The sequence below is a fragment of the Heteronotia binoei genome, chromosome 13 (genome assembly GCF_032191835.1).
Source record: "Heteronotia binoei isolate CCM8104 ecotype False Entrance Well chromosome 13, APGP_CSIRO_Hbin_v1, whole genome shotgun sequence".
NCBI lineage: Eukaryota > Metazoa > Chordata > Lepidosauria > Squamata > Gekkonidae > Heteronotia > Heteronotia binoei.
Genome location: NC_083235.1, coordinates 61,065,483 through 61,092,872, shown reverse-complemented (window position 1 = coordinate 61,092,872; position 27,390 = coordinate 61,065,483). Strand labels below are relative to the sequence as shown.

At 45.0% G+C, this 27,390-nt stretch overlaps 1 protein-coding gene across 4 annotated transcripts in view; it reads right to left on the bottom strand.

Moving 5' to 3' along the window:
* Positions 1-249: 249 nt before the first annotated feature.
* Positions 250-27,390, bottom strand: part of USP36 (ubiquitin specific peptidase 36) — a 37,380-nt gene continuing 10,239 nt past the window's right edge. For 2 of the 4 annotated variants that reach the window (XM_060252027.1, XM_060252028.1), the window contains exons 4-20: positions 26,524-26,634; positions 25,845-25,947; positions 25,410-25,477; positions 25,158-25,228; positions 21,881-21,963; positions 21,041-21,152; positions 19,032-19,172; positions 15,989-16,089; positions 14,629-14,767; positions 11,818-12,465; positions 11,022-11,137; positions 8,427-8,933; positions 6,451-6,701; positions 4,939-5,094; positions 3,839-3,954; positions 2,399-2,534; positions 250-1,974 (exon numbers count right to left, since the gene is read on the bottom strand). In XM_060252027.1, coding sequence (XP_060108010.1) covers positions 2,403-2,534; positions 3,839-3,954; positions 4,939-5,094; positions 6,451-6,701; positions 8,427-8,933; positions 11,022-11,137; positions 11,818-12,465; positions 14,629-14,767; positions 15,989-16,089; positions 19,032-19,172; positions 21,041-21,152; positions 21,881-21,963; positions 25,158-25,228; positions 25,410-25,477; positions 25,845-25,947; positions 26,524-26,634 — 2,855 coding nt within the window. In that variant the 3' untranslated portion in view covers positions 250-1,974; positions 2,399-2,402. The remainder of the gene's footprint in view (positions 1,975-2,398; positions 2,535-3,838; positions 3,955-4,938; positions 5,095-6,450; positions 6,702-8,426; positions 8,934-11,021; positions 11,138-11,817; positions 12,466-14,628; positions 14,768-15,988; positions 16,090-19,031; positions 19,173-21,040; positions 21,153-21,880; positions 21,964-25,157; positions 25,229-25,409; positions 25,478-25,844; positions 25,948-26,523; positions 26,635-27,390) is intronic. The other 2 variants (XM_060252029.1, XM_060252030.1) reach the window with 2 other exon arrangements.

Genomic DNA, 27,390 nt, shown 5'->3' with positions numbered 1-27,390 from the left:
CATGAACTGCTGACATAAACCACATGAACCTGTTAAAAACATGGCGGTTCATGAAAGGTTTGTGGGAGACATGATAATGTGAACTGCAGCTCACAAACTGAGTGACTTTCGTGACAAGCTTAGGTTCCTGACAAGGTTTGTGCCCATCTCTAGTCATCACCATTCAACAGTGGCACAACTCTCAACTGCATGAGTGTGTTAGTAGCCAAACACTAGAGGTTGAGTGACAGACTAAACAACGAGAAGACATACACAAAACATTCCTTTTATTGCACCATGAACCTTTGCTACAGCCAGGGTTATTTGCAATAAACCCCAGCACAAGGTGCAAAATATACCCCCCCATCAAGGGTATCTACACAGGTATTTTAGACTTGTTTGGCAGGAGATTGTAAAAGGGCACTGCAAAAAGGGCAAGTGGGTGAGACTTGGCTCCCTCCCCCCTACTGAGAGAGTGAAGTGTCTCAATGTCCCCCTCCCCACTAGGGAAAAAAACTGTTAGCTCAAAATAAATTAAAGGGTCAAAACTATTTTGATAATTGTTTCAATGTTTTCATGCTGGAGTGAATTAGGCTCATATTCAACTCATGCACCCACTATGCAAATAAGAGGAGATGGGTGCCAGAGTTGAATGGGCAACAATATGGACAATGCAAGGGTGTGAGAATTAACGGGATGGATGCACAATGACCTGCCCCTGGAACTGATCATGCAGATTTGGGAAGTTGCAGGTTATGGCTGCTCATTTAGGAGAGCCATGGAGGCTAGACAACAGCAGCCCAACATTAGGAACAAAAGAGAAGACCAGTCCACAGTTCTGGCGAAGCACAACCCCTTTGAGCTTGGCAAGAGTGCCACCACACTGGGAAAGCTCAGCTTGGCAAGGAACAGTTGGGTCTCTTCTGGTAGGGATCAGGCCAATCTGCCAACTTCTTCAATACAAATTTAGGTGAAAACCTGCTGCTGTCCGGAGTTGGGTCCTCTTGAATCCACAGCTTCCATCAAGCAAACTGTGGAATGACAGCCAGCAGAAATGAATTAGCAAAAGGGCAGAAGTGTGCTGGAAGAGCCAAGAGAGACAGCTTTGCCTCATTCCTGCAGCCTTGATTTGAGATGACAACATACTTGATCAACATCCCCCAGTCACTGGACTCTACTCAGCTCAGACCCCAGGCAAGGAATGGAATGTCTGAATAACATGCAGGAGCATTTGACTATCTGACTCCCCACCTCCAGATGTTCAACCCAACAAGAGATGTACCACAACCTCACTGGTGTGCAACTCATGTATAGGGTACCACTGAGCAGTTGTCATGGGTTGAGCAGCAATTTGAGGGTTCCTAACACCTTCTCTGAAAAAAATATTGAGGGCAGTCAAAAACCCACTAACAGTTTTCCTTGCTGTGCAGATCTCAGCTCCAAAAAGCTCCACACAGCAAGAATGGGATCTGGAGAAGTTTTGGGGGAAATGTGTCTGAAAGGGTAGAAACCAGAGGCAGGATGCATGAAGAATGGAGAATAGCCACATCAGTAACCTTGTCTTAATGACAACATCACCAGGGATGACAGAAAGGGGCAACTGCCACATCAGGCAAGGCAATCACCAGCTCCCTGGAGCTGGACATAGCTCTCTTCATTTCCTCCTGGCAGGAAAGGCAGAAGGGGGCTATGGCTCACCAAAACCAGGCTTCTGGGGGCAGAAGCAACAGACGGCTTTTATTCCAAGGGTCTGGTCAACCCAGGCTAGGACAAACAGTTCCACTACTACTGCCTTCCAGAGAAACAGCTCCTCAAAGCCCAATGCCTACTTCCCCAGATCCTGCATAAAAGAACCAGTCCTCAGTGATGGAAGCATCCTGCTCAGGACGAGAAGAGGACCTCTCCTGTAGAGTTGGGCAGCTTTCAACTGTGTTGATGACATTATGCTCCAACATACAGGAATCCATCAGAGAATTGTTGGAGCCAAGAATTCATCTGTGAGGTTAAGAAAGAACAGCTTAGCACCATAGGAAAACCTTTTCTGATTGCATCATACTCACTTGTATATACAGTGTTTGTACACTGCAGAATTCTTAAAAAGACCTTCCCACTCAGATTTCAAAACAGACCCTGGAATCTCATTTTTTTGTTTGCCATAAATGTTGGGATTTGTCTAGTCAGATTCTGCATTATTCTGGATACAGAAATTGCATGGCAGGATAACCAAAAATCAATAAAGGAAGTTGGGTTTTGGATAATTTTGTTGCACATTTTCACATTTGTTATTGTAGAATTAAAAGCATCTTTTGACCTCTAGTACACAGTCCCTTTGCTCTTCCATCCTGGGTTTTCTCTCAGCCTATGCCAAGAACCCTCATCCTTGCAAGTGAATAATCCCCTGAATATACAACTTCCTCACCGTCTCAGAGTCGATAGCTCAGACTAGCCACCTTAGCTGGGTGTGTGATAGCCCAGAAATTACGACGACTTTGCAACTTCTGGAAGGCATTGAAGTTTCTCCTCCGCTCACGTTTGATTTTTTTGCTTTTCTTCATCTGTGGGTAAGATAAGAAGAGCTGGTGGATATTTCTAACATTCAAGCAGCCACCCCCTCAAAGAGCAGGATAAAACGGAAGGCCTTTATGCAGTTAGCTAAGTCACTTTTACGGTGGACGAAGGATAAGAATTTAAAAATCATGTACTTCAAGAGGGCAGCCATGTTGATCTACAATTAAAATTCAAGTCCAGGAGAACTTTCGACACTAACAAGATTTTCCAGATAGAAGCTCCTGAAGTGCTGGGTCTCAAAAGCTTGTATCAGAAGAACTTGTTGGACTTGGTGCTAATGGACTTGATTCTAACTACACTTACTGTTGTGTCTTCCTACCAGCCTTAGAGACCAGTCAGCCAATGCATGCCCTAGGATAAAGAATATGCCTTCTGATACATTACCACAGATAATCCATACATTGTCTCCTGGTGACTCTGTACTCGTATTTTATCCTTTGCAGCTATCTGAATTCTGCTATGTGTTTTGTTCACAAGTGATGAGTATTTAGGATATTACTAACAACATCGGCATCTACTCTCCATTCCCTGGAGAAACTCTATATGAGTAAGCAGCCCTAGATTATACAAAATACTTGCAGCCCAATCCTGCATATGCACATTTGAAAGCAAACACAAAAATAGATTGTGGATTTCTGTCTGTCTGTAAAAGTCCAATTGTGCACACACAGAGACGTACTGGAGTTATGTGTCAGTTTTGCTAATCGAAGCCAATGCTGGGCTAATCGAAGCCAATAAAAAATGGGCTTTAAAGAGCACATTTTTCCCTTTAAAATATCCAACAGTACACATTAGTGAAACCACTCAGAGAATGAAAAGTTAAGCCCCCTTTCCTCTTCCTACAGACCTGATCCAAACCAGGATTGTGTATAGTCCCACATTATTTTAATAAATTTACCTTTTACAGGCAATTGAGGATCCATGGTCCCATTATGTCTGTTCATACCCTACACATACCATCTTGTTCAATGGGATTTTCTTCCAAATAAGCGTTTGCAGAATTGTAACCCTAACCTTGCAATAAACGCTTGTTGCTTGCTATCCTTGGATGTTTGTGGAGGCAAACACAAACATCTTTTGTCTCTAACCAGACTTAATTTTGCTAGTGGACACGTGCTGCATGAACAAAGATTTCTGATTATTTTCCCAGATAAAATAACGGCTGTTTAGTGGCAAATCAATATGTTTAAACTGCCATAGCAACCAAAAATGTATGTTTGTTCAGGCAATATATTGTTTTTAAAATGAAACTGCATTTTCAGTCTACCTGGAGCAGTTCACAGAGGCTCACCTTCCCACTGTCAAACTCTTCATCCCAATCATCAAGGACTGTTTGGCTCTGGAAACACACAGTATCACGCACGGCATCCTGGCTGACAGCTGACACTTCACCATCCCACGTCAATACTGTGGAACAAATTAGAAGAACTCAGAAACCGTGGAAACTTGGTGTCCTGTGGACTTTGCTTTCCTTCCATAAATGAGCTCTCTCTGAAGCACTACGATCATTTCAAACAGTGCTGGTTCCCCCCTCCCTTTTTGCCGTGTGAATTTCCTCAGACTTAAATTCCAGCTCATGCATGACACCTGCAATTGCTGAAGACTCAAAAAGAAAAGGAAGTGTGCATGGAGCATCATTTCCACATATCCACCAAGTTCTATGCTTCTGACACATGTTGCTTTTGCTTACTTCGGTAATATCCACCACACTATGCCTCCACTGGCAAAAAGCATGAGATACAGACTAGGTATACGCTTACTGAGTAGATTTAAAGATGCTTTATTTAACCCAACCACTTAGCCTACTATTTCTTCGTTGCAAGTCGCAGCAGCACACACAAAACCACAAGCCAGGGAAGATTAAACTGTTTTTAAATTACATAAGAACATAAGAGAAGCCATGTTGGATCAGGCCAATGGCCCATCCAGTCCAACACTCTGTGTCACATAAGAACATAAGAGAAGCCATGTTGGATCAGGCCAATGGCCCATCCAGTCTAACACTCTGTGTCACACAGTGGCAAAAATTTTTATATATACACACACACTGTGGCTAATAGCCACTGATGGACCTGTGCTCCATATTTTTATCTAAACCCCTCTTGAAGGTGGCTATGCTTGTGGCCGCCACCACCTCCTGTGGCAGTGAATTCCACAAGTTAATCACCCTTTGGGTGAAGAAGGACTTCCTTTTATCCGTTTTAACCTGTCTGCTCAGCAATTTCATCGAATGCCCACGAGTTCTTGTATTGTGAGAAAGGGAGAAAAGTACTTCTTTCTCTACTTTCTCCATCCCATGCATTATCTTGTAAATTAACTTCACAAAGTTCTCCTAGCATATAAAGGCTTCATCTGCCTACAGATGGCCACTGAAAAGTCTGCATTCATTACCTTCTTTTCCATAAGCTTTATCCAAAGAATCCTTCAGCAGTTCCTGGACCACATCAGACTGCCCACGCTTGTGCTGAGCCACTTCCTTTCTTGGACTCAGGACATTTGAGGGGCTCTTGTCCCAGTGTTTAAGCTGGCTGTCCCAGCTTAATGCTGCTGTGTAAAGAACGCGGTAGCAGACAGAGAAACATTTGAGCACATAAATAAGAGATGCAAGTGCAGCACTGGGCTTTTAATTTTCAGTTGTCCTGAGTACCAGCTAAGTTTTTTAAAAAGTCATCTGCAAGGGAACATTTCTCCCCTCAAAAAAAAAATCCATCAACATACAAATAAGCATTTCTATACAGAATTGCCAATGCCAAACAGTCCACTAAACAATAATACTGTTTAATCCACACAGGACTAGTCACAAAGTTCTGTTTAGTCTGAACATTACCATAAACTCCACATGTCTATGCTAGGAACTGTAGTGGATATGAGTTGCCTGCCTATTTGAACTGAACCCAGAACCACTTCTGGAGCACTTGTACTACAATGACTGATGCCTAACTCCAGCCAACCCCCAAAGAGGAAATCAAACCTGGAGACAAACCATGAGGGGTTTTTTTGTTTGTTTGGGGGGGGGGGGGTAGGTCACAGCCATATCTTATATTCTAATACAAAAATCAGGATATCTTTCGGATACTTAAATCTAGTGACTGGATCTGTGAAGGAGCAAGACAGCTCTTTCAACATGGTCCCAGTTGTGCAAAAAAGAAAAGAAAAGTGAAATCTTTAAAAAAAGGTACACTGTGCAGCTTAAAAAATCTGAAAATATAAAAGAAGCACTTGTAGCTTTAAGCAATGGACTACCTCAGTGGCTGTTGCTAAGCAACCGCAGTATTGCAGCGTTCAGTTTCTGGAAGTAAGAAGGCAGAGGGAGGGTGCCTTCCAGCCATATTTTGGCCTTTGAGGGAGCACTCATTGGGGCCAGGCCTGGCTATGGGTGCCTGCTCAAGGTTGGAAAATTCCTGGAGAATTTGAGAACAAGAATGAAATATAATACTAAAAGTAGATTTGCTGCTAAAAAACCCCCTCCTCTCTAAGTTCCTGAAACTATGTAAGTCAGTACTAGTTAATTCTTTTTATCGGGAGGTATGGCAACAATTCAAGTTCTTTGAATATGGGTTAGAGATGCTAAATAATATGAAAGTAAATAGTTAGGAACTTTGAAGAACTGTAGCTACAGCACCATTTGTCCTTAGTAAAATAAAGGCAGGTTGACTAAGCAGCTATTTATCTGGGATTTATATCCCGCCCTGAGCCACTCGGTGGGAAGGGCGGGATACAAATCCCAGATAAAATAAATAAATAAATAAATAATTATGCATAACAACCAAGTCACAGTTTGGTTCTGGGAAGCAGTGAGACTGGCCTGGCTTAGACTACCAAGGGAGTATGAACCACAGATCCCAGGCCATTTTACACCCACATAAACCCAAACCACTCTTAATGCAGACAGTTCTGCCATACCTGGAGAGCCAACCCTGGCTGAGCAAAGGCCATTCTCACTTAGCTCTTCTGAGGGGCTGACGACCTCAGAAGTAGAACCACCCAGTTTCTCCCGCCTCTTCTGCTTGCGATGCTCACTCTCTGCAGCAGTGCCACCTTTGTCTAAACCTGGTAAAGACAGCTGCTTTTTCTTCTTTCTCTTCTTCAGGCAGCAGGACTCTTTTGTAGACACATGTTCTACACAAATCTCTGCCTCATACTGTGGAGGGCAGCTGCAAATATAGAAAGTTTATACTCAACCACATAAAACTGAATCCATGATGCATACTCACAGAATTCAATATAAAGAAATGAACTAGGGGGGAAATATCCAACTTCCGGGCAAATACCTTAAGTACAGCACAATGGGTCCTATTTATACTTTTATTACTGTGTCAATTCCAAATGCCTGGGGTGGTGAAAAAACATAGGGACATTTACTTCCCATGTCTCAGTCATAGCCAGACAGCGCCTTCAATCCTGCCTACAATTTCTGCAAATGCAAAGGAGGGGACAATTTCTGCCAATGTCCCGCTCCCACAGCAGACAAAACTCCCTCTGAAAATGCTGTTTCGATGAGAAGAAGAAGAAGAAGAAGATATTGGATTTATATCCCGCCCTCCACTCCTAAGAGTCTCAGAGCGGCTCACAATCTCCTTTCCCTTCCTCCCCCACAACAGACACCCTGTGAGGTAGTTGAAGATATTGGATTTATATCCCTCCCTCCACTCCGAAGAGTCTCAGAGCGGCTCACAATCTCCTTTCCCTTCCTCCCCCACAACAGACACCCTGTGAGGTAGTTGAAGATATTGGATTTATATCCCGCCCTCCACTCCTAAGAGTCTCAGAGCGGCTCACAATCTCCTTTCCCTTCCTCCCCCACAACAGACACCCTGTGAGGTGGGTGGGGCTGGAGAGGGCTCTCACAGCAGCTGCCCTTTCAAGGACACAGCTTCAGAGCGGCCTACAATCTCCTTTACCTTCCTCCCCCACAACAGACACCCTGTGAGGTGGGTGGGGCTGGAGAGGGCTCTCACAGCAGCTGCCCTTTCAAGGACACAGCTTCAGAGCGGCCTACAATCTCCTTTACCTTCCTCCCCCACAACAGACACCCTGTGAGGTGGGTGGGGCTGGAGAGGGCTCTCACAGCAGCTGCCCTTTCAAGGACAACCTCTGCCAGAGCTATGGCTGACCCAAGGCCATTCCAGCAGGTGCAAGTGGAGGAGTGGGGAATCAAATCCGGTTCTCCCAGATAAGAGTCTGCACACTTAACCACTACACCAAACTGAGAGAAGCATAGGGGAGGGGAAATAGGCAACTTCCCCCTTCCCCATGGAAATCCTAGGCAGGATCCAAGCCAATATTTCCAGAAAGTTCTGGGCACTTACTCCTGCTAAACAGCCTCACTCAGTGATCACGTACATAAATTGAACCAGGCAGAAATTCTAAATCTCACAACTTACTTCTCTAACCAGTTCTAAATTATGGCGTACAAAATTCCGCAATTATTTGCAATGAGCGGCTCAGTATTTAATTGTGAAAAGATTTTTAAAAACAGTTATAGCACCAATATTAACACAAATGCTCACTCAGAATATACAGGAGATGTAGACGTGGTTTTAAAAATCCAACCTGATTGCCGATGCATCCTGTCAAATCTGTGCCAGAAGAGCACCAGGAAGCAACAGCTCAAAAGCACAATCTGCACTTGGCAGCATTGGGTTCAAAAGGTTATTATAAGAGGAGAGGCCACTGGCATCCTAAACTAGTGCGAAGGAGACCTCTGCCTAGGAATGCAGGCCCCCATAAAGGAATAGCCAGGGCTGTTATGTCAGCATGAAGAAAAGGCCCTGCATGTCGAGAAGGTTTGTGGGCTCTGTTCAGCTATACTAGCAATTTGTGCCAATGCTGCTGTGAGTCACCCAACACCCCAAGGAGTGGGGGCAGCAAACTCTTACCTGTTCACAGGGGACAGCAAAGGTTGGCAGTCTTCCTCTCTCTGCTGCAGCCTCCTTTTTCTCTTTTTTTTCGGGATGGAACTGGTTAGACTCAAACCATGTGCTGTCTGGTCCTCAGCCATTTCTGCCTCTTCTCCCTTCCTGGCTGCCACCTTTGCCTGTAAAGAAGACATGCTGCCATTTTCCTTCAGTTGCCTCTTCTTCTTGGGAGGTTTGGTGAGGCAGGTCCTGTCAGCATTGTCTAATGCCATGCCTGGGCTGCAAGGTGTACCTTGTTCCTCCCCTGGAAGGCTATGCTTTCTTTTTCTTTTCTTGGAGCTGGCAAAGAAAGGGCCCTTGGCCTTATCTGAGTTCAAGTGGCTCCATGCCCCTTTGGGCATAGCAGGTGGTGACGGAAGGGCAGCAGAGGGGCAGCATGATTTGAAGCTGGATGAGGGTGTAAAGATGACAGAGGTGCTGTTGGCTGAGTGCGGAGGTGCTGAAGATTTGGAAGCAGGTGAGAGCACCCTGGAGAAAGAGGCATACACAGAGCTTAAAACCCAGCACATTCTGCCATTGTAAATGTTGCTACAGAAAGTCACTATATTTTCTACTAGGGGTTCATGTATATTGAACCTGAAAAAATATCAGTATTTCCTGATATTCCCAAATTCAGGAAATATTTGGGATTAGCAAATTTTTTCCAGATCCATTATATGGGGACCATTATAGTCAATGGCCAGGGACATCTGGGTCCTAGGCTATAGTTTAGAACCGAGCCAGAGGTATCTGGGATGAGGCTGTTTGGAGGCAAAGGTACCAAATTTGCAGCATGGAGGACTCACCATTCAAGAGTTCACTGCTTAAAGGAAAGGCAATCCTTTTAAACACCAGCTTTCTGGCACCTCTGAAAATCCCGAATATTTTGGGGATGGCCATTTTTGGATAGTTGAATCAGCAGCCCACTCAGTAACTGGCTGAGAAAATACCTGATAAATACTAATAAAATACTTTCGGCTTGACTACATAAGACTTGCAGCCATCTATCCCACCATTGTCAAACATGTAAGCCCCATGCACATGTGCCTACATAGACTTTTACCAGGCATTAGAATGCACAGGCTGTTTCCAGTCTCATGCTCTGTAGAGTGGTACGACATCAGATTCAGGAATCACTGAGCCCGCCTTGGCAGGGAGGACAGGGTATAAATCAAAATAAACATAAACACTTTAACTAATTTTCCAGCCCCCTCTAACTTCCAACATGTGACATTTCTTTAAAGGCTCCACTTCCATCCCTGTCCAAGCTTGCTAGCACAGCCTTTTCAAATACAGCTATCACAATTGCCACCAAGCAGGATTGTCTCTCCACACATTTTTACAAAACAGGCATGCAACTTTTGTGTGTGCATACAGAATTATAATCTAAATCACGGAATTTATAAAGGCTGTGGCTCAGTAGCAAAGGAAATGCAGAAGGTCCTTTTGAAAACCCAAATTTGGCTAAGTATATGTAATAAATCAATCCTAGGTCCAATCTCAGCCTTCTCCAGCTCAAGTATCCTGGTTAACAGGTGCTGGAAAAAGACTTCTCTGCCTGAGACCCTAGCAAGCCAGTGCTATTCAAGTGTTGCCAGTATTGAGCTAGATGGATCAGTGATCTGATTCCACACAAAAGGGGTTCAAGTTTTGTGACTGCACTCAAAACACAGCATGGAGGGCACACACAATGGAGGGCACACACAAGAAGGAAGGAAGTTTTGTGACTGCATTCAAAACACACTCTCTGAAGACTTGCTGGTGTTTAGTGTTAAATCTTACTAACATAAGGAGTATCGCTGATATCCAGAGTTGTTTCTCTTTAGGACAATTCTTCAGGTAAAAAATTCCAAATCCTAAACATCTTATTGATTTTTAGTGCTCCTCCTGCTAGCACACTGCTTCTTGTTTTATGCAGATAAAGCATGCAAATTCAACCAGTTTATGCTAAACAAACAAGTTAGGAGTGTAGAATTTAGATACTTTCACTGCAAAGCACAAAGGACATTGAACACAGCATGAAAACTAATTGTTATTAAGCAATGTAACTGTGTCTTTGGAGAGGCAGAAGTATATGGAAGCCCTGAGCGAAGAGGTACTATTTGTTCCTGGGGAACTTAGATAAATCATGCTGAGATTATCAGGTCCCAAGGAAGGGAGCAGCCTGCTGAGGACTAGCAAAGAATGGAGGGCACACACAAGAAGGAGGGAAGAACAATCTGTACTGTTGTGTGAAGTTATATAGCTAGATTGTGTTTTTCAAGCATTGTGATGAAGCATGGTAAGGACTCTCAGCCCGACTGGGAGGCTGTTGATTCTAGACCATATCAGCAGAAGTACAATAGAAGCATCTGAAGAAGCAACAGTCAGCAGCTGGTGAATGCCAACAGACAGCCAAACTTACTAGGGATCCCAGCACTAAAACCAACTCAATCCACCTATGAAGTGCTCTGAGCTCTTAGCACCTTTCCTAAGTACTTCAATTGTACTACATCAACTAAGACAGTTACATAGCAAGGAGAATTTCCTGATGATGCCAAGCATTATCACCCAGAAGACTATCTGGGGATAGCTTACCTGGGATAGCCAAGTACAGCGGCGCAGACAGGGTGGGTGGTGTTTGTGGCGGCTGGTGGGGAGTAGGGCGGTGCCCGACGCTCACTGCCGCTCACTTTCTGCAGTGTGTTGTTGCCCTGTAGTTATCGACATAAATAAAAACTTGGTGGTCTAAAAAAGGTTTCCATGACCCAAGGGAGCAGGGGGTGGAGTAAGAAGAGAGGGAGGGGACAAAAACAAAAAGAGGTGGGGGTGGGGACAAGGAGAGGAAGAAGAATCAGAAAAGTGTTTGTTGTTAGAAACAAAAGAAGAGGAAGGACATGTAAGAAGACAGAACAGTGTTAGCATGAGCGCTCGCCCCAGGAGCACTAGTCTGGGCATCTGAGTTCTACATCTGAAGCCAGGCCAGACCACACCCCTTTCTGGACACACCCTGTCCACGCAAAACAACTGGGGGTAAGAATTAGGGGACATCAGCTCTACACAGGCCTCAAATGCTTCTTTTGGCCCAAGGGTCACCTTTAGAGAATGGGAACGCAGCTCCCACAATAATGAGTGAGAGCTTGAGGCAAGCAGTTTTCCTTCAAAAATTCTGCTCCAGGTATACAACTGGAGGCAGGAACAGTCTGCTAATACCTGGCCTTCCAAACTAGTAAGTTGGGCCAGGTTAGAATTTTATTTGGGCTATTATCAGCACAGTACTAAGCCTAAAAGTGCTACCAATGGATTAGGGTTACAATTCTGTACACTCCACCTTCCTTTCACCTCCCTCACCCCACCATTTTCTCCTCAACTGGGAGAGCCCCCCCAAACGCACCTTCCTGGCAGAGAGCGCCAGTTTCTTTGCAGGTGGGGGTGACATGGTGCTTCCCAGCTCTAGATTGGTCACAGTAGCCAGCAACGGTGATTTTAACTTGGCAAATTTGGAGACCTCGGAAACAGGTTTTCCAGAGGCACAGTCTGTTTCCTGAGAGGAGCAGTAGCCATTGATGCCCATCGTGGTCTGTGGGAGCCCCTTGATCGAGTGATGTGCTGGACTGGAGGAAGAGGAGCTGCTCGAAGATGAAGAAGAGGTTAAGGATGAGGAGTCCTTGCTTGGCAGCTCCACGCTTTCTTCACGAACTTTGCCCTCAAAGTCTTCTGCAGGACTCTGTAGCAGCTGGGAAGAGGGTGTCAAGCCCTTGTCTTCCCAGGAATTCTGCTTGCACATCTCCACCCTGACACCACCACTGTAGTCCTGAGATGTTTTGAGGAGAGGCTGCTTCTTGGATCTCTTGCTTAAGTCATCTAGGAAAGTTGGCTTGCTGGGGAGTTTTGGTGACAAGAAGCCAGCAGTAGGGAAGAGCTTGGGAGAAGGACCAGTCCCATTCTGAGGTTTGGAGTTGAGAGCAAAGGAGCTGCGGGCCACAGAAACGCCACACTCCTCAGGCTCCAGGGTTTTCTTGGCCTGAGTCACATCTGGCCTCTGCAGAGAGGAAAGACACAGACACTGGAGAGAGATGCAGAGTCAACAGCATGGAGTATTGAGCCCAATTTCACAGGAAGATAGCATCCATGTAATAAAGACAACTACAGTCTCAGAATCTGCTGATACATATACTCTCAAACCAGCCCACCAAAAGCATTAAAATGATTAATCGCATTGAATATTGTCCTATAAACATCGAGATTCTCCCAAAACATAATAATAATATAATAATAATAAATTTATTTTTATATCCCGTCCTCCCCCGCCAAAGGCGGGCTCAGGGCAGCTAACACGACATGGTATGCACCATGATTACAGTAAAATACAATCATTACTACAAAACAATTAAACAATTAAAATAGATAAAATTACATTCATAAGTTAAGTTAAAATTAGATAAACAGTTAAACCATTGTAAGTTATAGATTTCGGTACTACAGTTCAAACTATGTATAGGATGGCTAGATGTCATTTCCCGGGTTTCATCTTAATGCGAGCTGAAAGAGGGCCGTTTTGCAAGCCCTGTGAAACTGATTTAGGTCTCGCAGGGCTCGCACCTCTTCTGGTAGTTGATTCCACCACTGGGGAGCCATTGTTGAGAAGGCTTGCTCCCTTGTTGTTTTCAATCTAACCTCCCTTGGTCCAGGGACTTTTAAAAGTTTTTGAGAGCTAGATCTCAGTGCTCTCTGAGGAACCTATGGGGAGAGGCGGTCTTTAAGGTAGGCAGGTCCTCGGCCATATAGGGCTTTAAAGGTAATAACCAGCACCTTATAGCGAACTCGGTACACAATCGGCAGCCAGTGCAGGTCCCGCAGCCTAGGCTGCACATGTTCCCACCGAGGTAGTCCCACCAACAGCCTGGCCGCCGCATTCTACACTAGCTGCAGTTTCCGCGTTCGGTATAAAGGCAGCCCCATGTAGAGGGCAGCATTACAGTAGTCTAGCCTCGAAGTGACCGTTGCATGGATCACAGTTGCCAGGTCTCTGTGTTCCAGGAAGGGGGCCAACTGCCTCGCCCTCCTAAGATGGAAGAAGGCGGATTTAGCGGTGGCAGCTATCTGGACCTCCATTGTCAAGGAAGGCTCCAGTAGCACTCCCAAACTCTTGACTCTGCGCACTGGAATCAGTGACGCACCGTCGAAGGTTGGTAGGGAGATCTCCCCCCCCCCCATGCTATTAAGGAATGAATCAATATTACAAATTTTGAGCCATGTTCTCCAAAACTGCAGGTGAAGCAGTAAACCTGTGTCAACTGAGATTATAGATAAATGTGTCTTTACCTCTTCCTCCCCCCCACTCATAGCATACAAAAACAGTTCTCCCAGATATCCAGGGTTTTGTGAGCAGAGCATTTTATATGAAGGAATACTCAAATCATTTGACATCCCTCCACATCTAAAGTGGTACAGCTCAGGCAGAAGCTTAACACCTAAGTGAGAGCTAGTTCCAATACACAATGCCTCAACCACAGGAACACTTATGGTACTGTAACTAAAGTTCACTTTTAAGTTGCTACCATGCTTGTCTACAAACATATTGGAGAAGAGAACTGGCTCCTATCCAAATAAAAATCCAGGTTTTGCACTGGATGTTCCTCCATCCCTCATCTCCACCCAACTAACTGGCTGAGAGCAACCTCACTGCTAGCTGCAGCTATCTTAGTTAGGGAGGTGGAGGTTGCATCTTGCAGTGGGGGTGGGTGGGGGGTGGGGCAGAGCTTCCTGGGTGCCTGCAGGGAAAGGTACAATAAAAGGACGCTGCTTCCTGAAAATCTCAAGCACTATATCTTTTTGAAAACCAAGATTCCAGTCTCTATAGCTGTGAAGATATAGCACGGGGCACAACCTGCTGGAACCTTAAAAGTCAGAAATGTGAGTGAATAAAATTTTCAGCAATCAGACACTGGATTTCTACAGCCTTGAGTCTCTCTCAGGACTAGCAAAATCAGAATTATGCAAAGTCGTTATGTAATTTTGCTGCACTGGAACAAGTTATATAGGGCCCATTGTACTGATCATTGGTCAAATAAATAAATAAACACAAGGCCCAGAATTTGGACTGCCTGATTGCAATATTTAGTTAATTTCAGACTGGGAATAAATAGTTCTTAAAAAGTAGCTGATTCTGGAGATAAGGTGAGCTAACTAAGCAGAAACTCACTCTGCTGATCAGTGGTGATGCAAGGGCACCATTGGTCGTGCTTCTCTTCATATGGTCAGAGACAATGCTTGCTCGGTTTGACACAGGGCAGTTGGTCTTGGAGATAGACCCTTCAGGACTCTTCCTAGTGCTTGGGATCCTTGGAAGGAAAGAAGGAAATACATGAAATGACATCTCACTGGAGTCTTGCTCCAAAGGACATTTACACAACAGAGGATGAGATCAAAACCAAATGTTTTGCTAATGGAAAGAGTGAAGTAATTTCCACTAATTCTCTCTTCCTGCTGCAGACCCCTGATTCACCTTCCCCCGTGCAACTGATGAGAGTTCCCTGATCCCCAAGGAGCATTTTGGGGAGATCTGTGAGTTGCTGAGGTTGGGGAGAAATGTTCTAATCCACTGACAGAAGTGCTTTCCAGAAGCATATAAATCGATGTATAAATCGATGGTGCGGTCTCATTTGGAGTACTGTGTGCAGTTCTGGTCGCCGCACCTCAAAAAGGATATTATAGCATTGGAGAAAGTCCAGAAAAAGGCAACTAGAATGATTAAAGGGCTGGAGCACTTTCCCTATGAAGAAAGGTTGAAATGCTTGGGACTCTTTAGCTTGGAGAAACGTCGACTGCGGGGTGACGTGATAGAGGTTTACAAGATAATGCATGGGATGGAGAAAGTAGAGAAAGAAGTACTTTTCTCCCTTTCTCACAATACAAGAACTTGTGGGCATTCGATGAAATTGCTGAGCAGACAGGTTAAAACGGATAAAAGGAAGCCCTTCTTCACCCAAAGGGTGATTAACATGTGGAATTCACTGCCACAGGAGGTGGTGGCGGCCACAAGCATAGCCAGCTTCAAGAGGGGTTTAGATAAAAATATGGAGCACAGGTCCATCCGTGGCTATTAGCCACAGTGTATGTGTATATATAAAATTTTTTACCACTGTGTGACACAGAGTGTTGGACTGGATGGGCCGTTGGCCTGATCCAACATGGCTTCTCTTATGTTCTTATGTTAAGCAGAAAAGTTAGCCTGGATGTAACCCGGAATCCAGGACTAACACACAGCATGACGGGTTAAAACTACCTTGGATGGTAGAACTCTTGAGACCATCAGAGAACAGTGACAGATTAAGAGCTGCTAGCCAAGAATACAGGCTTGCACTGACAAAGAGTTTTATCATCATCCCCCATATGTTATTAAGTCAGTTCAGCTCTCCATTTTCAAACTGACCCTTCACTCCTCTTCCACCCCATCTGGTGAACAGACTAAGCATGCATAGGCAACAAGGTTTCCTTGAGAAACAACAAAAATGGCTAAGAAGACTTCTGCCGGTAGCTGATACCACAGACACCCCACTTACCTAAGATAGAACAACACATAGGCCTGCTGATTGAGAACAACTTTGATGTTGCTTGAGTGTACCAAAGAGTCATTCATCTGGTACCATTGACCATTGCTTGCCTGAACATGGGAGAAAGAAAGGAGGATTTGTAACTCACTCCCTGCACTGACAGTCAGGCAAAAGTTACTAGCACTTCAAAGGCTGACATCACTGAACACACAACAGGATAAATTCAAGAAACAGAGGTCTCTCAATCATGGCAGCCAGAAAAGTAATATCAGTATTTTCTGAGAGCAATACCAAGACAACCAGATGCTGAAGACTATCCCAGGAGATGGATAATGTCAGCCCCACCTCACTCCTTCAGAACTGCTCTCCTGACTTGTGATGGACTACTACTGTTAAAATATTATACTGAACTAGATCAGGTCCCTAGTTGTTCACAACCGTTTTGCTGCCAAAAACCATGCATAGGGATTGCAAGCCTCAGCAGCTTGTAATGCTCACCTACTATGCAGAAGTATATATTGCAGCTTCACATTTTTCTGTGGCTTGGATTATCTATCTGAGCCAGAAAATAACTCCCCTTTCCTCCCCTCTCCGCTTGTGGCTATGGTATAGGCAGCAACAGACTACATGCAGGCTGGTAAATTCACTTGCCAATTAGGGTTTGTAGAATCTTTCGGGATCAAGTGTCATGTTCTACTGGAGAAAGTTTTCCTTCCAGACATTTCGTTCTCAGCTGCGGAGAACATCCTCAGTGGCGTTGCAGCCGGAGCAGGCGCTCTGACCTTCTTGGCTGCTGTGCATTGAGTGGGGCCAGGGCTGCTGGAGAGCTGCTATTTCTAGGCTGGAGGGGGTGTGATGAAAGGGCAGTTGGTTTGTGGATGTGCCCATTGTTTGGTGGGGCTTCCTGGAAGGGGAGTGATAAGGAAACTGGCTGTTGAATGTGACCATTGCCCTTTCACCACACCCCCTCCAGCCTACAAATAGCAGCTCTCCAGCAGCCCTGGCCCCACTCAATGCACAGCAGCCAAGAAGGTCAGAGCGCCTGCTCCGGCTGCAACACCACTGAGGATGTTCTCCGCAGCTGAGAACGAAACGTCTGGAAGGAAAACTTTCTCCAGTAGAACACGGCACTTGATCCCGAAAGATTCTACAAACCCTAATGATGTTACCAGCCGTGAAAACCTGAAATCTTTGGTATCACTTGCCAATCTCCAGGTGGGGCATGAGATCTCCTGGAGTTACAGCTCATCTCCAGATGACAGAGGTCAGTTCTCCTGGAGAAAACTACTTCTTTGAAAGGTGGAGTCTATGGCTTTTAAAAGGTAAAGGTGATCCCCTATGCAAGAACCAGTAGTTTTCGACTCTGGGGTGATATTGAATCATGACGTTTTCACGGCAGACTTTTTTTACAGAGTGGTTTGCCATTGCCTTTCCCAGTCATCTACACTTTCCCCCCACAGCAAGCTGGGTAATCATTTTACTGACCTCGGAAGGATGGAAGGCTGAGTCAACCAGGAGCTGGCTACCTGAACCCAGCTTCTGCTGGGAACAAACTCAGATCCTGAGCAGAGCTTAGGACTGCAGTACTGCAGCTTACCACTCTGCACCATGGGGTTGCTTTCTATGGCTTTACCCCCTGCTAAAGTCCCCAAACCTCTCCCTCCCCAGACTCCACCCCCAAATCTCCAGGAATTTCAATTGAGTGGCAACCCTACTGGCAAAACAGCCACTCATTTCTCTCTTTTGTATCCTCCACCCTCTCTCCTTCCTGTGCCCTGAATGCTGTTCCAGCACTCTCTAAGCCATGCTCAGGACATCCTGGGGAATGGAGTATTTGGAGTGCCTGACGTTCAACCTTTTGATCACCTGTCAGCAGCCTACTCAGTCAGCCATTACCAGCTCTACAAAGTCAGCAGAGGAAGAATGGAGGGAAGAGCTGACTCTCCTGAATCATTATGAGCTTGGAATGGAGCTCTGAAAAGGCTGAGTTATTTGCCAGTTCTGTTCTCAGGAAGATGAAGAAGATATTGGATTTATATCCTGCCCTCCACTCCGAAGAGTCTCAGAGCAGCTCACAATCTCCTTTCCCTTCCTCCCCCACAACAAACACCCTGTGAGGTGGGTGGGGCTGGAGAATGCTCTCACAGCAGCTGCCCTTTCAAGGACAACCTCTGCCAGAACTATGGTGGACCCAAGGACATGCTAGCAGGTGCAAGTGGAGGAGTGGGGAATCAAACCCGGTTCTCCCAGATAAGAGTCCGCACACTTAACCACTACATCAAACTGGCTTCTCAAAAGCCTACTCAAACATGAGTCCTTCTCCAATGCTTAAGCTATATGAAAAAACAGCTTATTTATCTATCATCTGCCTGCTGCTACTTCCAGTCAACCCTTCACTTTCAACACTAAGGAGTTTTAGAAACTGCATATTCTGCAGCAACCACTTACTCTTGCAGTTAAATCCCTGAACGTGGTGAGATTAAAAGTGCAGAGTGAAACTTGAAATAGCAGTGAATGAGAGACATCCAACCACATTCAAGCACAGTCGGGTGTTGAAGGGGCATTCATGCAAACTGGTATTCAAACTGTGAGCTACTGGCATTGAAGTTGTGAGCCACTGCATAAATTATTGTCCTCTAGGGTCATCCTTCCTGAGCTAAGACAAAAATGTGTGAGCTGGAGGCTAAAAAAATCTGTGAGCTAGCTCACGCTAACTCAGCTTAGAGGGAACACTGGCTGGGTGCTGTCTAGTCTTAGGGGTGAGTCGACTGAGGCGTGATATGATAGAGGTTTACAAGATTATGCATGGGATAGAGAAGTTAGAGAAAGAGCACTTTTCTTCTTTCTCACAATACAAGAACTCATGGGCATTCGATGAAATTGCTGACCTGTTGGGTTAGAACAGGTTAAAGGGAGAACAGATATACACCAGAAATATCCTTGCAGAAGCTGCAAATTATCTCCTCACAGCCTTGAGTGCAAGTTATCCCTTCCCATACAACACTACAACCACTGCAACTCCTTGCTTAGTTCCAACAGGTAAAGGACTCACCTTGACATAGCAGTAGTAATGCCCTGCATGGCAGCTGTATCCTGAATGCACAAGCACGGCATAGAGACCGTACATGACAGGCTCACCACTGCTCTGTGACATATAAGGACGGATATTCAGGAACTCAGGATAGCCCACATCCTGCAAGGAGGGAGACAGAGTTTGGTATTCATGGGCAACTAGTCCCAACTCACGTGAAATAGCTCTTTAGTGGCCATACAGGCAAGCACAAGTGCCAGGAGATCCGCTGCATGTGAGACAGTCAACCAGGATTTATAGCTTCTGCAAACCACATGAGGCACCTACTCCAACAGGAGTCAGCATCATGACATGTCCGTGTTCAGAAAGATAGTGGCTTGGTTCACTACAAAAACAGGCCCGGAAGGAGCTGTACGATAACATTTATTCCAGGCATGGGCATTAACTGGATAAATGGTGGTTCGGATTTGTTTGATTTCTGAAGCAGTTTGTGGTTCATTTGGGAGGTGTACAACTCACCAGGAGTCTTTAGCAGACTCTCCCCCCATCCACCTTCCAAGTTTGGAGAAGACTGGATTTGGAATGTCCGAGTTACAGCTCCCCCCCACCCCAACCAGGTGCCCCCAGGAAAGCTCAACTTCAACTCTCACGACAACTAACTCTTCTTTGTGTTGCAGAATGGGAGCTCCATGACTGGCTCCCAGAGCTGCCAATCAAGAGGAAGAGGAAGGAGGAGATTGGATTTATACCCTGCCCTTCACTAACCAAAGAAGTCTCAGAGCGGCTTACAAATCTCCTTCCCCTTCCCCTCCCCACAACAGACACCCTGTGAGGTATGTGAAACTGAGAGAGCTCTCCCAGAACTGCACTTGAGCAGAACAGTTCTGAGAGAACTTGTGGCTGACTCAAGGTCACATCAGCAGGTGTATGTGGAGTGGGGAATCAATCCCGGTTCACCCAGATAAGAGTCTGCATACTTAACCACAACACCAAGCTATGGACAACTGTTATGGGTGCCTCTAGGGCTCTCAGAAGTCCGCCCCCCAGCATTGCCTAGGAATTGAATGAATCAGCGCCAGGCTGCCTGGGAAAACGAACTCCAAAAACAAAAGAAATGAAGTACTAAGGTCTGAACCGGTTTGGAATAAACCACAAATCGACCTAGGGTTGCCAATCCCCAGGTGGGGGCAGGGGATCCCCTGGTTTGGAGGCCTCCCCCCTCTTCAGGGTAATCAGAAAGTGGAGGGGGGGAATGTCTGCTAGGCACTCCATTATTCCCTATGGAGACTGATTCCCATAGGGTATAACGGAGAATTGATCCGCGGGTATCTGGGGCTCTAGGGGGGGCTGGGGTTTTTTTGAGATAGAGGCACTGAAATTTCAGCATAGCATCCGATGCCTCTCCTCAAAACACCCTCCAAGTTTCAAAAGGATTGGACCAGGGGGATCAATTCTATGAGCCCCCAAAGAAGGTGCCCCCATCCATTATTTCTAATGGAGGGAAGGCATTTTAAAGGTGTGCGGTCCCTTTAAATGTGATTGCCAGAACTCCCTTTGGAGTTCAGTTGTGCTCGTCACAACCTTGCTCCTGGCTCCACCCCCAAAGTCCCCAGATATTTCTTGAATTGGACCTGGCAACCCTAAATCAACCGGATTAGCGCACGAATCACAATCTGTGGACTGGTTCATGCCCATGTCTAATTTATACCATAAACTATATAAACAATTTGCAGCAAGCCATAGCTTGCTGCTGCAATACTGTTTCATTTCATTCTGATGTAACAATGGCATGTTTCCAATTTTAAATCGGAGTTTGCAAGGGCAAGCGCAAGGCTGAGTTTGCCATTTCGGATATACGTATGTATGCACCCAGGATGTGTCTAGTGATCAAAAGGCAAGAAATAAAGGGCGCAAAAGGGATTGTGTAAGTGACCCAGGGTTTGAACCAAGCCACTGGCCACTTCAGTTCTTCCAAATTTTCTTAAGAAGGGATCATTTCAGGTACTCTTCCTGCTTCCAGATCTCCGCACCTTGGTGATTTTGCCTCCACTAAAATTGGCAAAACGCTTGAGGGAGATTGTGAGTACATTCGATGCACGATGGATGGTGAAGCGCTTGGTAGCTGGCACCTTTTTTTTGCACCTGCACAGAAAAGAGGAAAGGCAATGTTTTGCAGACAGCCATGCAGATCCTTAATGCAGAATCCAGAGAGTTAAGTAGAGAATGCCCCAGATGCTCATAATTGTTCTTTGGCTATGCAACTGCCCCTCACAAACACAAAAAAGGGCGTGCGCCCTTGTCCAGCTCCATCTGTGCTACATGCAGTCTCTAAACTTCCAGTGGAATAATTTGATGTCAAGTAGAAGGTGGATGTACCAACATAACATAACTACTTCTCCTCCTAATCATTTGCATCCCCTCCATTGTTTTGCCCAGGGTTTGGTGAACATCCCCTCCATTGAACATATGAACATATGAAGCTGCCTTATACTGAATCAGACCCTTGGTCCATCAAAGTCAGTATTGTCTTCTCAGACTGGCAGCGGCTCTCCAGGGTCTCAAGCTGAGGTTTTTCACACCTATTTGCCTGGACCCTTTTTTGGAGATGCCAGGGATTGAACCTGGGACCTTCTGCTTCCCAAGCAGATGCTCGACCACTGAGCCACCGTCCCTCCATTGCCCCCTTTTGCTTCTACAGCCTCTATTTTCAATAAGCAGAACACATCTGCTCAACTGTTTGAGGCAAGACTCTGGTACTAGACATATACTTCTATTTAAAATGCACAAGTTATCTTTACTGGGGGGCGGGGGGGGAGAAAAGCACATGGTGAACACAAGTAGGTGGAGTGTAAGCCTACATTAAAACTTACTTGGCACACATGTAAGCATTCTCTCCACTCAACACATCTGCCTTCACAAACAACTCCAATGCTCGAACAATGTTGGCAGCCTGCTGTTAATAAAAAGGAAAAAAAGATTCATTCAGAGGGATCTCCTACAAAACCAGCCAAAGAACAGGCTTACACAGAAGCTGAGATTGCTCCTTACTCAGCTGAACACTACCCCCAACTCTTTGGGACATAAGCCTTAAAGAAGGGTTGGGGCCTCTTCCCAGCTTAATCAGGCCTGGCTCTTTGGAAGGGGCATTATACCTTCCACCAGTATCCATGAAATTCAGTTTACATTGGATCCCCCACCTTCCTATACAGACAGTAGTCCTTCTTACCCTAGGTAAGTGGCAACAGCTGAATGTCAGAGAGATAAATCCCATGTCACATCACCCTTTAGAACAGGGGTCCTCAACCTTTTTAAATAGGGGGCCAGTTCACTGTCCCTCAGACTGTTGGAGGGCCGGGCTGCTGTTACTGTACAAGGCCGCGGGCCTTGTACAGTTCTCCGTCTTCTGCATCTCTCTCCCTTCCCCAAACCACACACCCTGGCCTGGGAACTCACCTCACCTCGGTATCACCTCACACTCTGTCTCCGCCGCCTCAGCCCAGTGCCAGAAGTGTGCGTTGCTAACGCAAGTTTAGGTCGAACATCACTTCCGGTCTGATTTTGCCATAACCCGGCGGGCCGCATAAACGTCCTCAGCGGGCCGCATGTGGCCCGCGGGCCGTAGGTTGAGGACCCCTGCTTTAGAAGATGGCCTTAATACTAACCAGTTCTCCTGGACCCTGAGGTTTGCACCTCGTGTCACAAGAATCCCATATTTTAAAAGAAAGTTTCCAAACCCTAGCCTAAGGATAAGGATTAAGCTTCTTCTAAGCAGGAGGTCACAACAGAAAGCGAATACAGCGTATTAGGTATTATTTTGGCTTCACTTGGTTAAGAGTTCAACACAAAGAACCCACAATGTGAAATAATCATAAAACCAAAGGCCATGTCCGCACAGGTTATCTGTCTCAGTTTTCAATGCCATGGGGAAGCTGTTGTCTTTTTCCTCCTTCCTTACAGCATCATGGCATAATCATGAACCTCCAAGGGTTCCACCAACATTCTGCTCTATTTCTCAAATCTGCTTTGCTGTGAAATTTTGGTAAAGATAACAGCAGAACCTGGATGGCTGCTCTGTGGGTGGGGATGTTTGGATTTTCCTCTGTCACTCCTCACCACACACTGGTAGTTATTTCTTCCCTTCACCATGTTTTTTTGGTTTTTTATTGCCAACTGAATATTGTTATATCAATATAACACGTTGTTATAATAGCATAAAGATATTCAACTGCTGTTTTAAAAAAAAACTGAACAGGCCCCAGTGGCCCAGGGGAGGGGTGATGACTGCTGCTTGAGGGGCAAGAAAATTAAATCCATGGCATAGACCAGGATGTCAAACATGTGGCCCGCGGGTCAAACCAGCCCACCTAAGGCTTCAATCAGGCCCGCAGGGCTCTCTTCTCCCCCCTCCCCTTCCTGTCCTCACCCTGTGAAGCTCCAAAGGCTATGGCAATGTTCCCAGCTCACTCTGCCTTCTCTTTGCAGAGGCTAAAGCTGAAAGCAAGCTGCAAAGAAAATGCGGAATGGATTTCCCTCTCTGGCTTCTGGACAGCGCAAAGGTGAACAGAAAATGAAGTCCCATTTATATCAGATCTGGCCCTCCTAACAAATGAGTTTGACACCCATGGCATAGACAAGAAACCAATAAACATTTTTATACCAAACTTTACTAGTGTGATTACTATATATTTAAAGTGATAAGCATAACGTACTACGATATAAAATACTTAAAGATACAATATCCATAACGTAACAACATAAGACAGATTAAGATAACATGTTTCCTAGGGTCGCCTAAAGGACTCACAAACAATTAGTATGACAATTCATAAAGGAAGGAATCATGCCACAAAATCCAAAGTCCATATACAAATCTATTATTGAAAGATTAACCATGAGGTGTGCTCAGACATCCAATTTCTGTATCTTTAACATATAGTACTACCAAATAGTTCTCAAGCTCCCCTCAACAAATTCTAAAAGGTTTTCATTTTTAATGTGAAATCCTTAAGATTTAATGTGAGATTCTTAAGATTATCAAAGATTTCAGGTTTTCACGGCTGGTAACAGTATTAAGGTTTGTAGAATCTTTCGGGATCAAGTGCCGTGTTCTACTGGAGAAAGTTTTCCTTCCAGACGTTTCGTTCTCAGCTGTGGAGAACATCCTCAGTGGCGTTGCAGCCAGAGCAGGCGCTCAGACCTTCTTGGCTGCTGTGCATTGAGTGGGGCCAGGGCTGCTGGAGAGCTGCTATTTGTAGGCTGGAGGGGGCGTGATGAAAGGGCAATTGGTTTGTGGATGTGCCCATTGTTTGGTGGGGCTTCCTGGAAGGATAGTGATAAGGAAACTGGCTGCAGCTCTCCAGCAGCCCTGGCCCCACTCAATGCACAGCAGCCAAGAAGGTTTGAGCGCCTGCTCCGGCTGCAACGCCACTGAGGATGTTCTCCGCAGCTGAGAACGAAACGTCTGGAAGGAAAACTTTCTTCAGTAGAACACGGCACTTGATCCCGAAAGATTCTACAAACCTTAATTCTTAAGATTCTTAGAAGATCCCAAGAACTAAACAAATTCAAATACAGTATGCAAAGGTCAGATTATGTTAGTAACCCCAGCAAGTTCACAGATTTTCCTTCCACTTGGATTCCGTGCCTAGAATTTTACTACTCCAAGATTTACTGCAACAATGGCATTAGGGAAGAAGTGAGGTCTAGCGTCACTGAAAGCTCATAATGAAATAAATGTCAGGTGACTTTACGGTGCCGCTAGACGTTTGTTTCACTATGGAAGGATATGAGTTTCTTCTGCAAAGGTTTCAGAAATGAGAACTTTCAAGCTGAGTGTGGACTTTTTGTATCAGTGCATGTGAAGGTAACATCACCCTGCGTGTTCACTCCTTTGAGATCCACATTTCATCATCCATTTCCCCAGATAACCTTCTCCATTGTTATTTTGTCCTCTTTATTTTCTACAAGGGACCAAATCTGCTTATTACATTCCGCAATGTATAAAGCATCTTCCTATACCTGCTGATAATGCAGAAGAGACCAGTCAAAATCTACTAGAGACCAATTCATATACAAAGATCCACACATTTTAGCATCTTTTTCTTTGACCACCAAGGTATTTCTGCCACAAATGAATAACTGCCATACCCTGATCTCCAAAGCCACGTCCAGGTAGGGGTCATAAGTGTCAGAAACACTCTTGCATACAGAGCACTTCACTGCAATGAAAGAAAGAATTATAATTGTTATAAATGGACTCAATGCTGCAGCTGCACAAATGTTGAAACAGTTGTAGGGTGGTAAGGGGATCTCCCAGTAGACTCTCACCAAGGATTCAAAATGAGCAGGTCCTGGTATGCATAACACCTTCAAAGATACTTGCTAAACTACATTCCTCACCTCGTGATCGGAGGTAGCCACCAAAGATCTGATGCACCAACGTAGTAGCCTGAGTCTGACGATCCAACCTGAAGACACAAATGATGGCGCATTAAAACACACCAGAGCACATTTCCTAAGTGATGTGTGTCAAGACCAATTCAGTACAACAACTTGGGCGCATGGGCAGTCTAAGGCAAAGGCTTTCCTCCTTGGTAGAATTACTAGCTCAATACACAGGTTCATTCCTCCCTGGGTAAAGAAAAGAACCCAACAGCTGAACAGTTCTTTACAAAGCAATAAGCCCACATCCCCTGTCCATATCCTACCCAACAAAATATCAGGATTTAATCTTCCACTAAACACTCTGTAAGGGGGGAGGGATTAAAAACTCAGGCTATTCAACATGCCCAAGCTCAGTGAAAATTCCAACCAGACATAAAGAGTCGTCCATACTTGGTGTAACCATTGAGACAGGCCTTCTGCATGGCATCAATGGTGTAGCGCAAGAACTCATGTGCGTCCTCCTGACTGCCAAAACGGAAGTGTCGAGCAATCTCTGTTAGGGTGAAGGAAAAAGAAACAGATTTTGCCTCCTGTGCCACTTAACAACTGCCCCACAGTGCCAGAAATACACAACTTACACTGGAGTGAAGGAAAATGAGAAACTGTCCATGGAAGCTCCACACACCCCACCCCCGTAAAAATCCAATTCCCACAGCAAGAAAATTCCAGTTCTTTACTCAATATAACTAAGCAAAATTACAACCAGCACTACTTACATATAATATGTGAGGAGGGGGGTTAAAATGGTACTGGCTACAACAGAGGGAGCTGAAAGAATGTGAGGACTCACATATCACTAGTTCATGCCTCCCCCACTCATTGGTGTCATGCTTTGAAGATTCCTTCTGACCAGAAACCTGTTGAAGCCAATATTCTCAGCATTCCCTATTGTGCATACATGACAGGATATGCACACATGGCGAAGATATACCATACCTAGGGCTTTAAATAATGAGGTTTCTGATCACTGCCCTTAATAGAATGTTCACGCATTACTCTCACATAAGTATTCACACCTAAAGCTGGAAATGATCTACAAAGGCCTCCAGAGCTTCCCTCCAATACTTACTTTTAAGGTCTCGGATGAAGGACACTGGCTTGATGGCATTGCCACTGTTAGCAAAAGCCTGAATCATGTGATTCTGCATAATGCACATCATGCAGAAGCCTCCCTGGTGGCCTGGAAAAGAGGAAAGCAAGAATGATCTCACACACTTCAGAATAACACATCTATCTTAAGGACTGCAGCAAGCATTGAAATGGTGGAGAGAACCCACAGGTTCAAAGAACGTCCCTGAAAGGATCCCAAAAGCCTCTTGATTTCAAATTTCCAGAAATGTCCATGGGGGGGGAGGGGGGAAATCTTCTTTTTTACTATGGGAAAACAGAAATGGGGGGTGGGGGGTGGAACTGAAATACATGTGATGCTTTCCAGTAAAATCTAAGCTTCTTTTTCTGATTGAACAACATAAAATACGTACTTTATAACATAGCAAATAAATTGTATTATTAGGCCATATTTATGCAATTCAAAAGTACAAATAGTTTCTTTTTCTGTAAGAAAAAGTGTAGGTATACTAGAGAAAGACTAGCAGACCACTGCACTCGATGCTACCACAGGGCAAATACATTTTTACCATCTGATAGGTAGGAAAAATAAAAGGTGAAAGCAGAAAACAAATTTATAGTATTTGAATGGAGGATCTCTTATAATGTCACAGTAGGTGGGACCGGTCAGCATGTTTGGATGCTGCTAAATGTTATAAGACACTAAAATACCAAACTCTTTAATAATATATCACCAGTAAACACATTGTAGTAAATTAATTGGTGTCAACATTATTTTTATTTAAACAAAAAATTCTTGAAAATGTTGTACATGTATACACTAAAAGAGTGTTTTTCCCTAGTTCTCCATCAAATTTCCCCAGGTTTT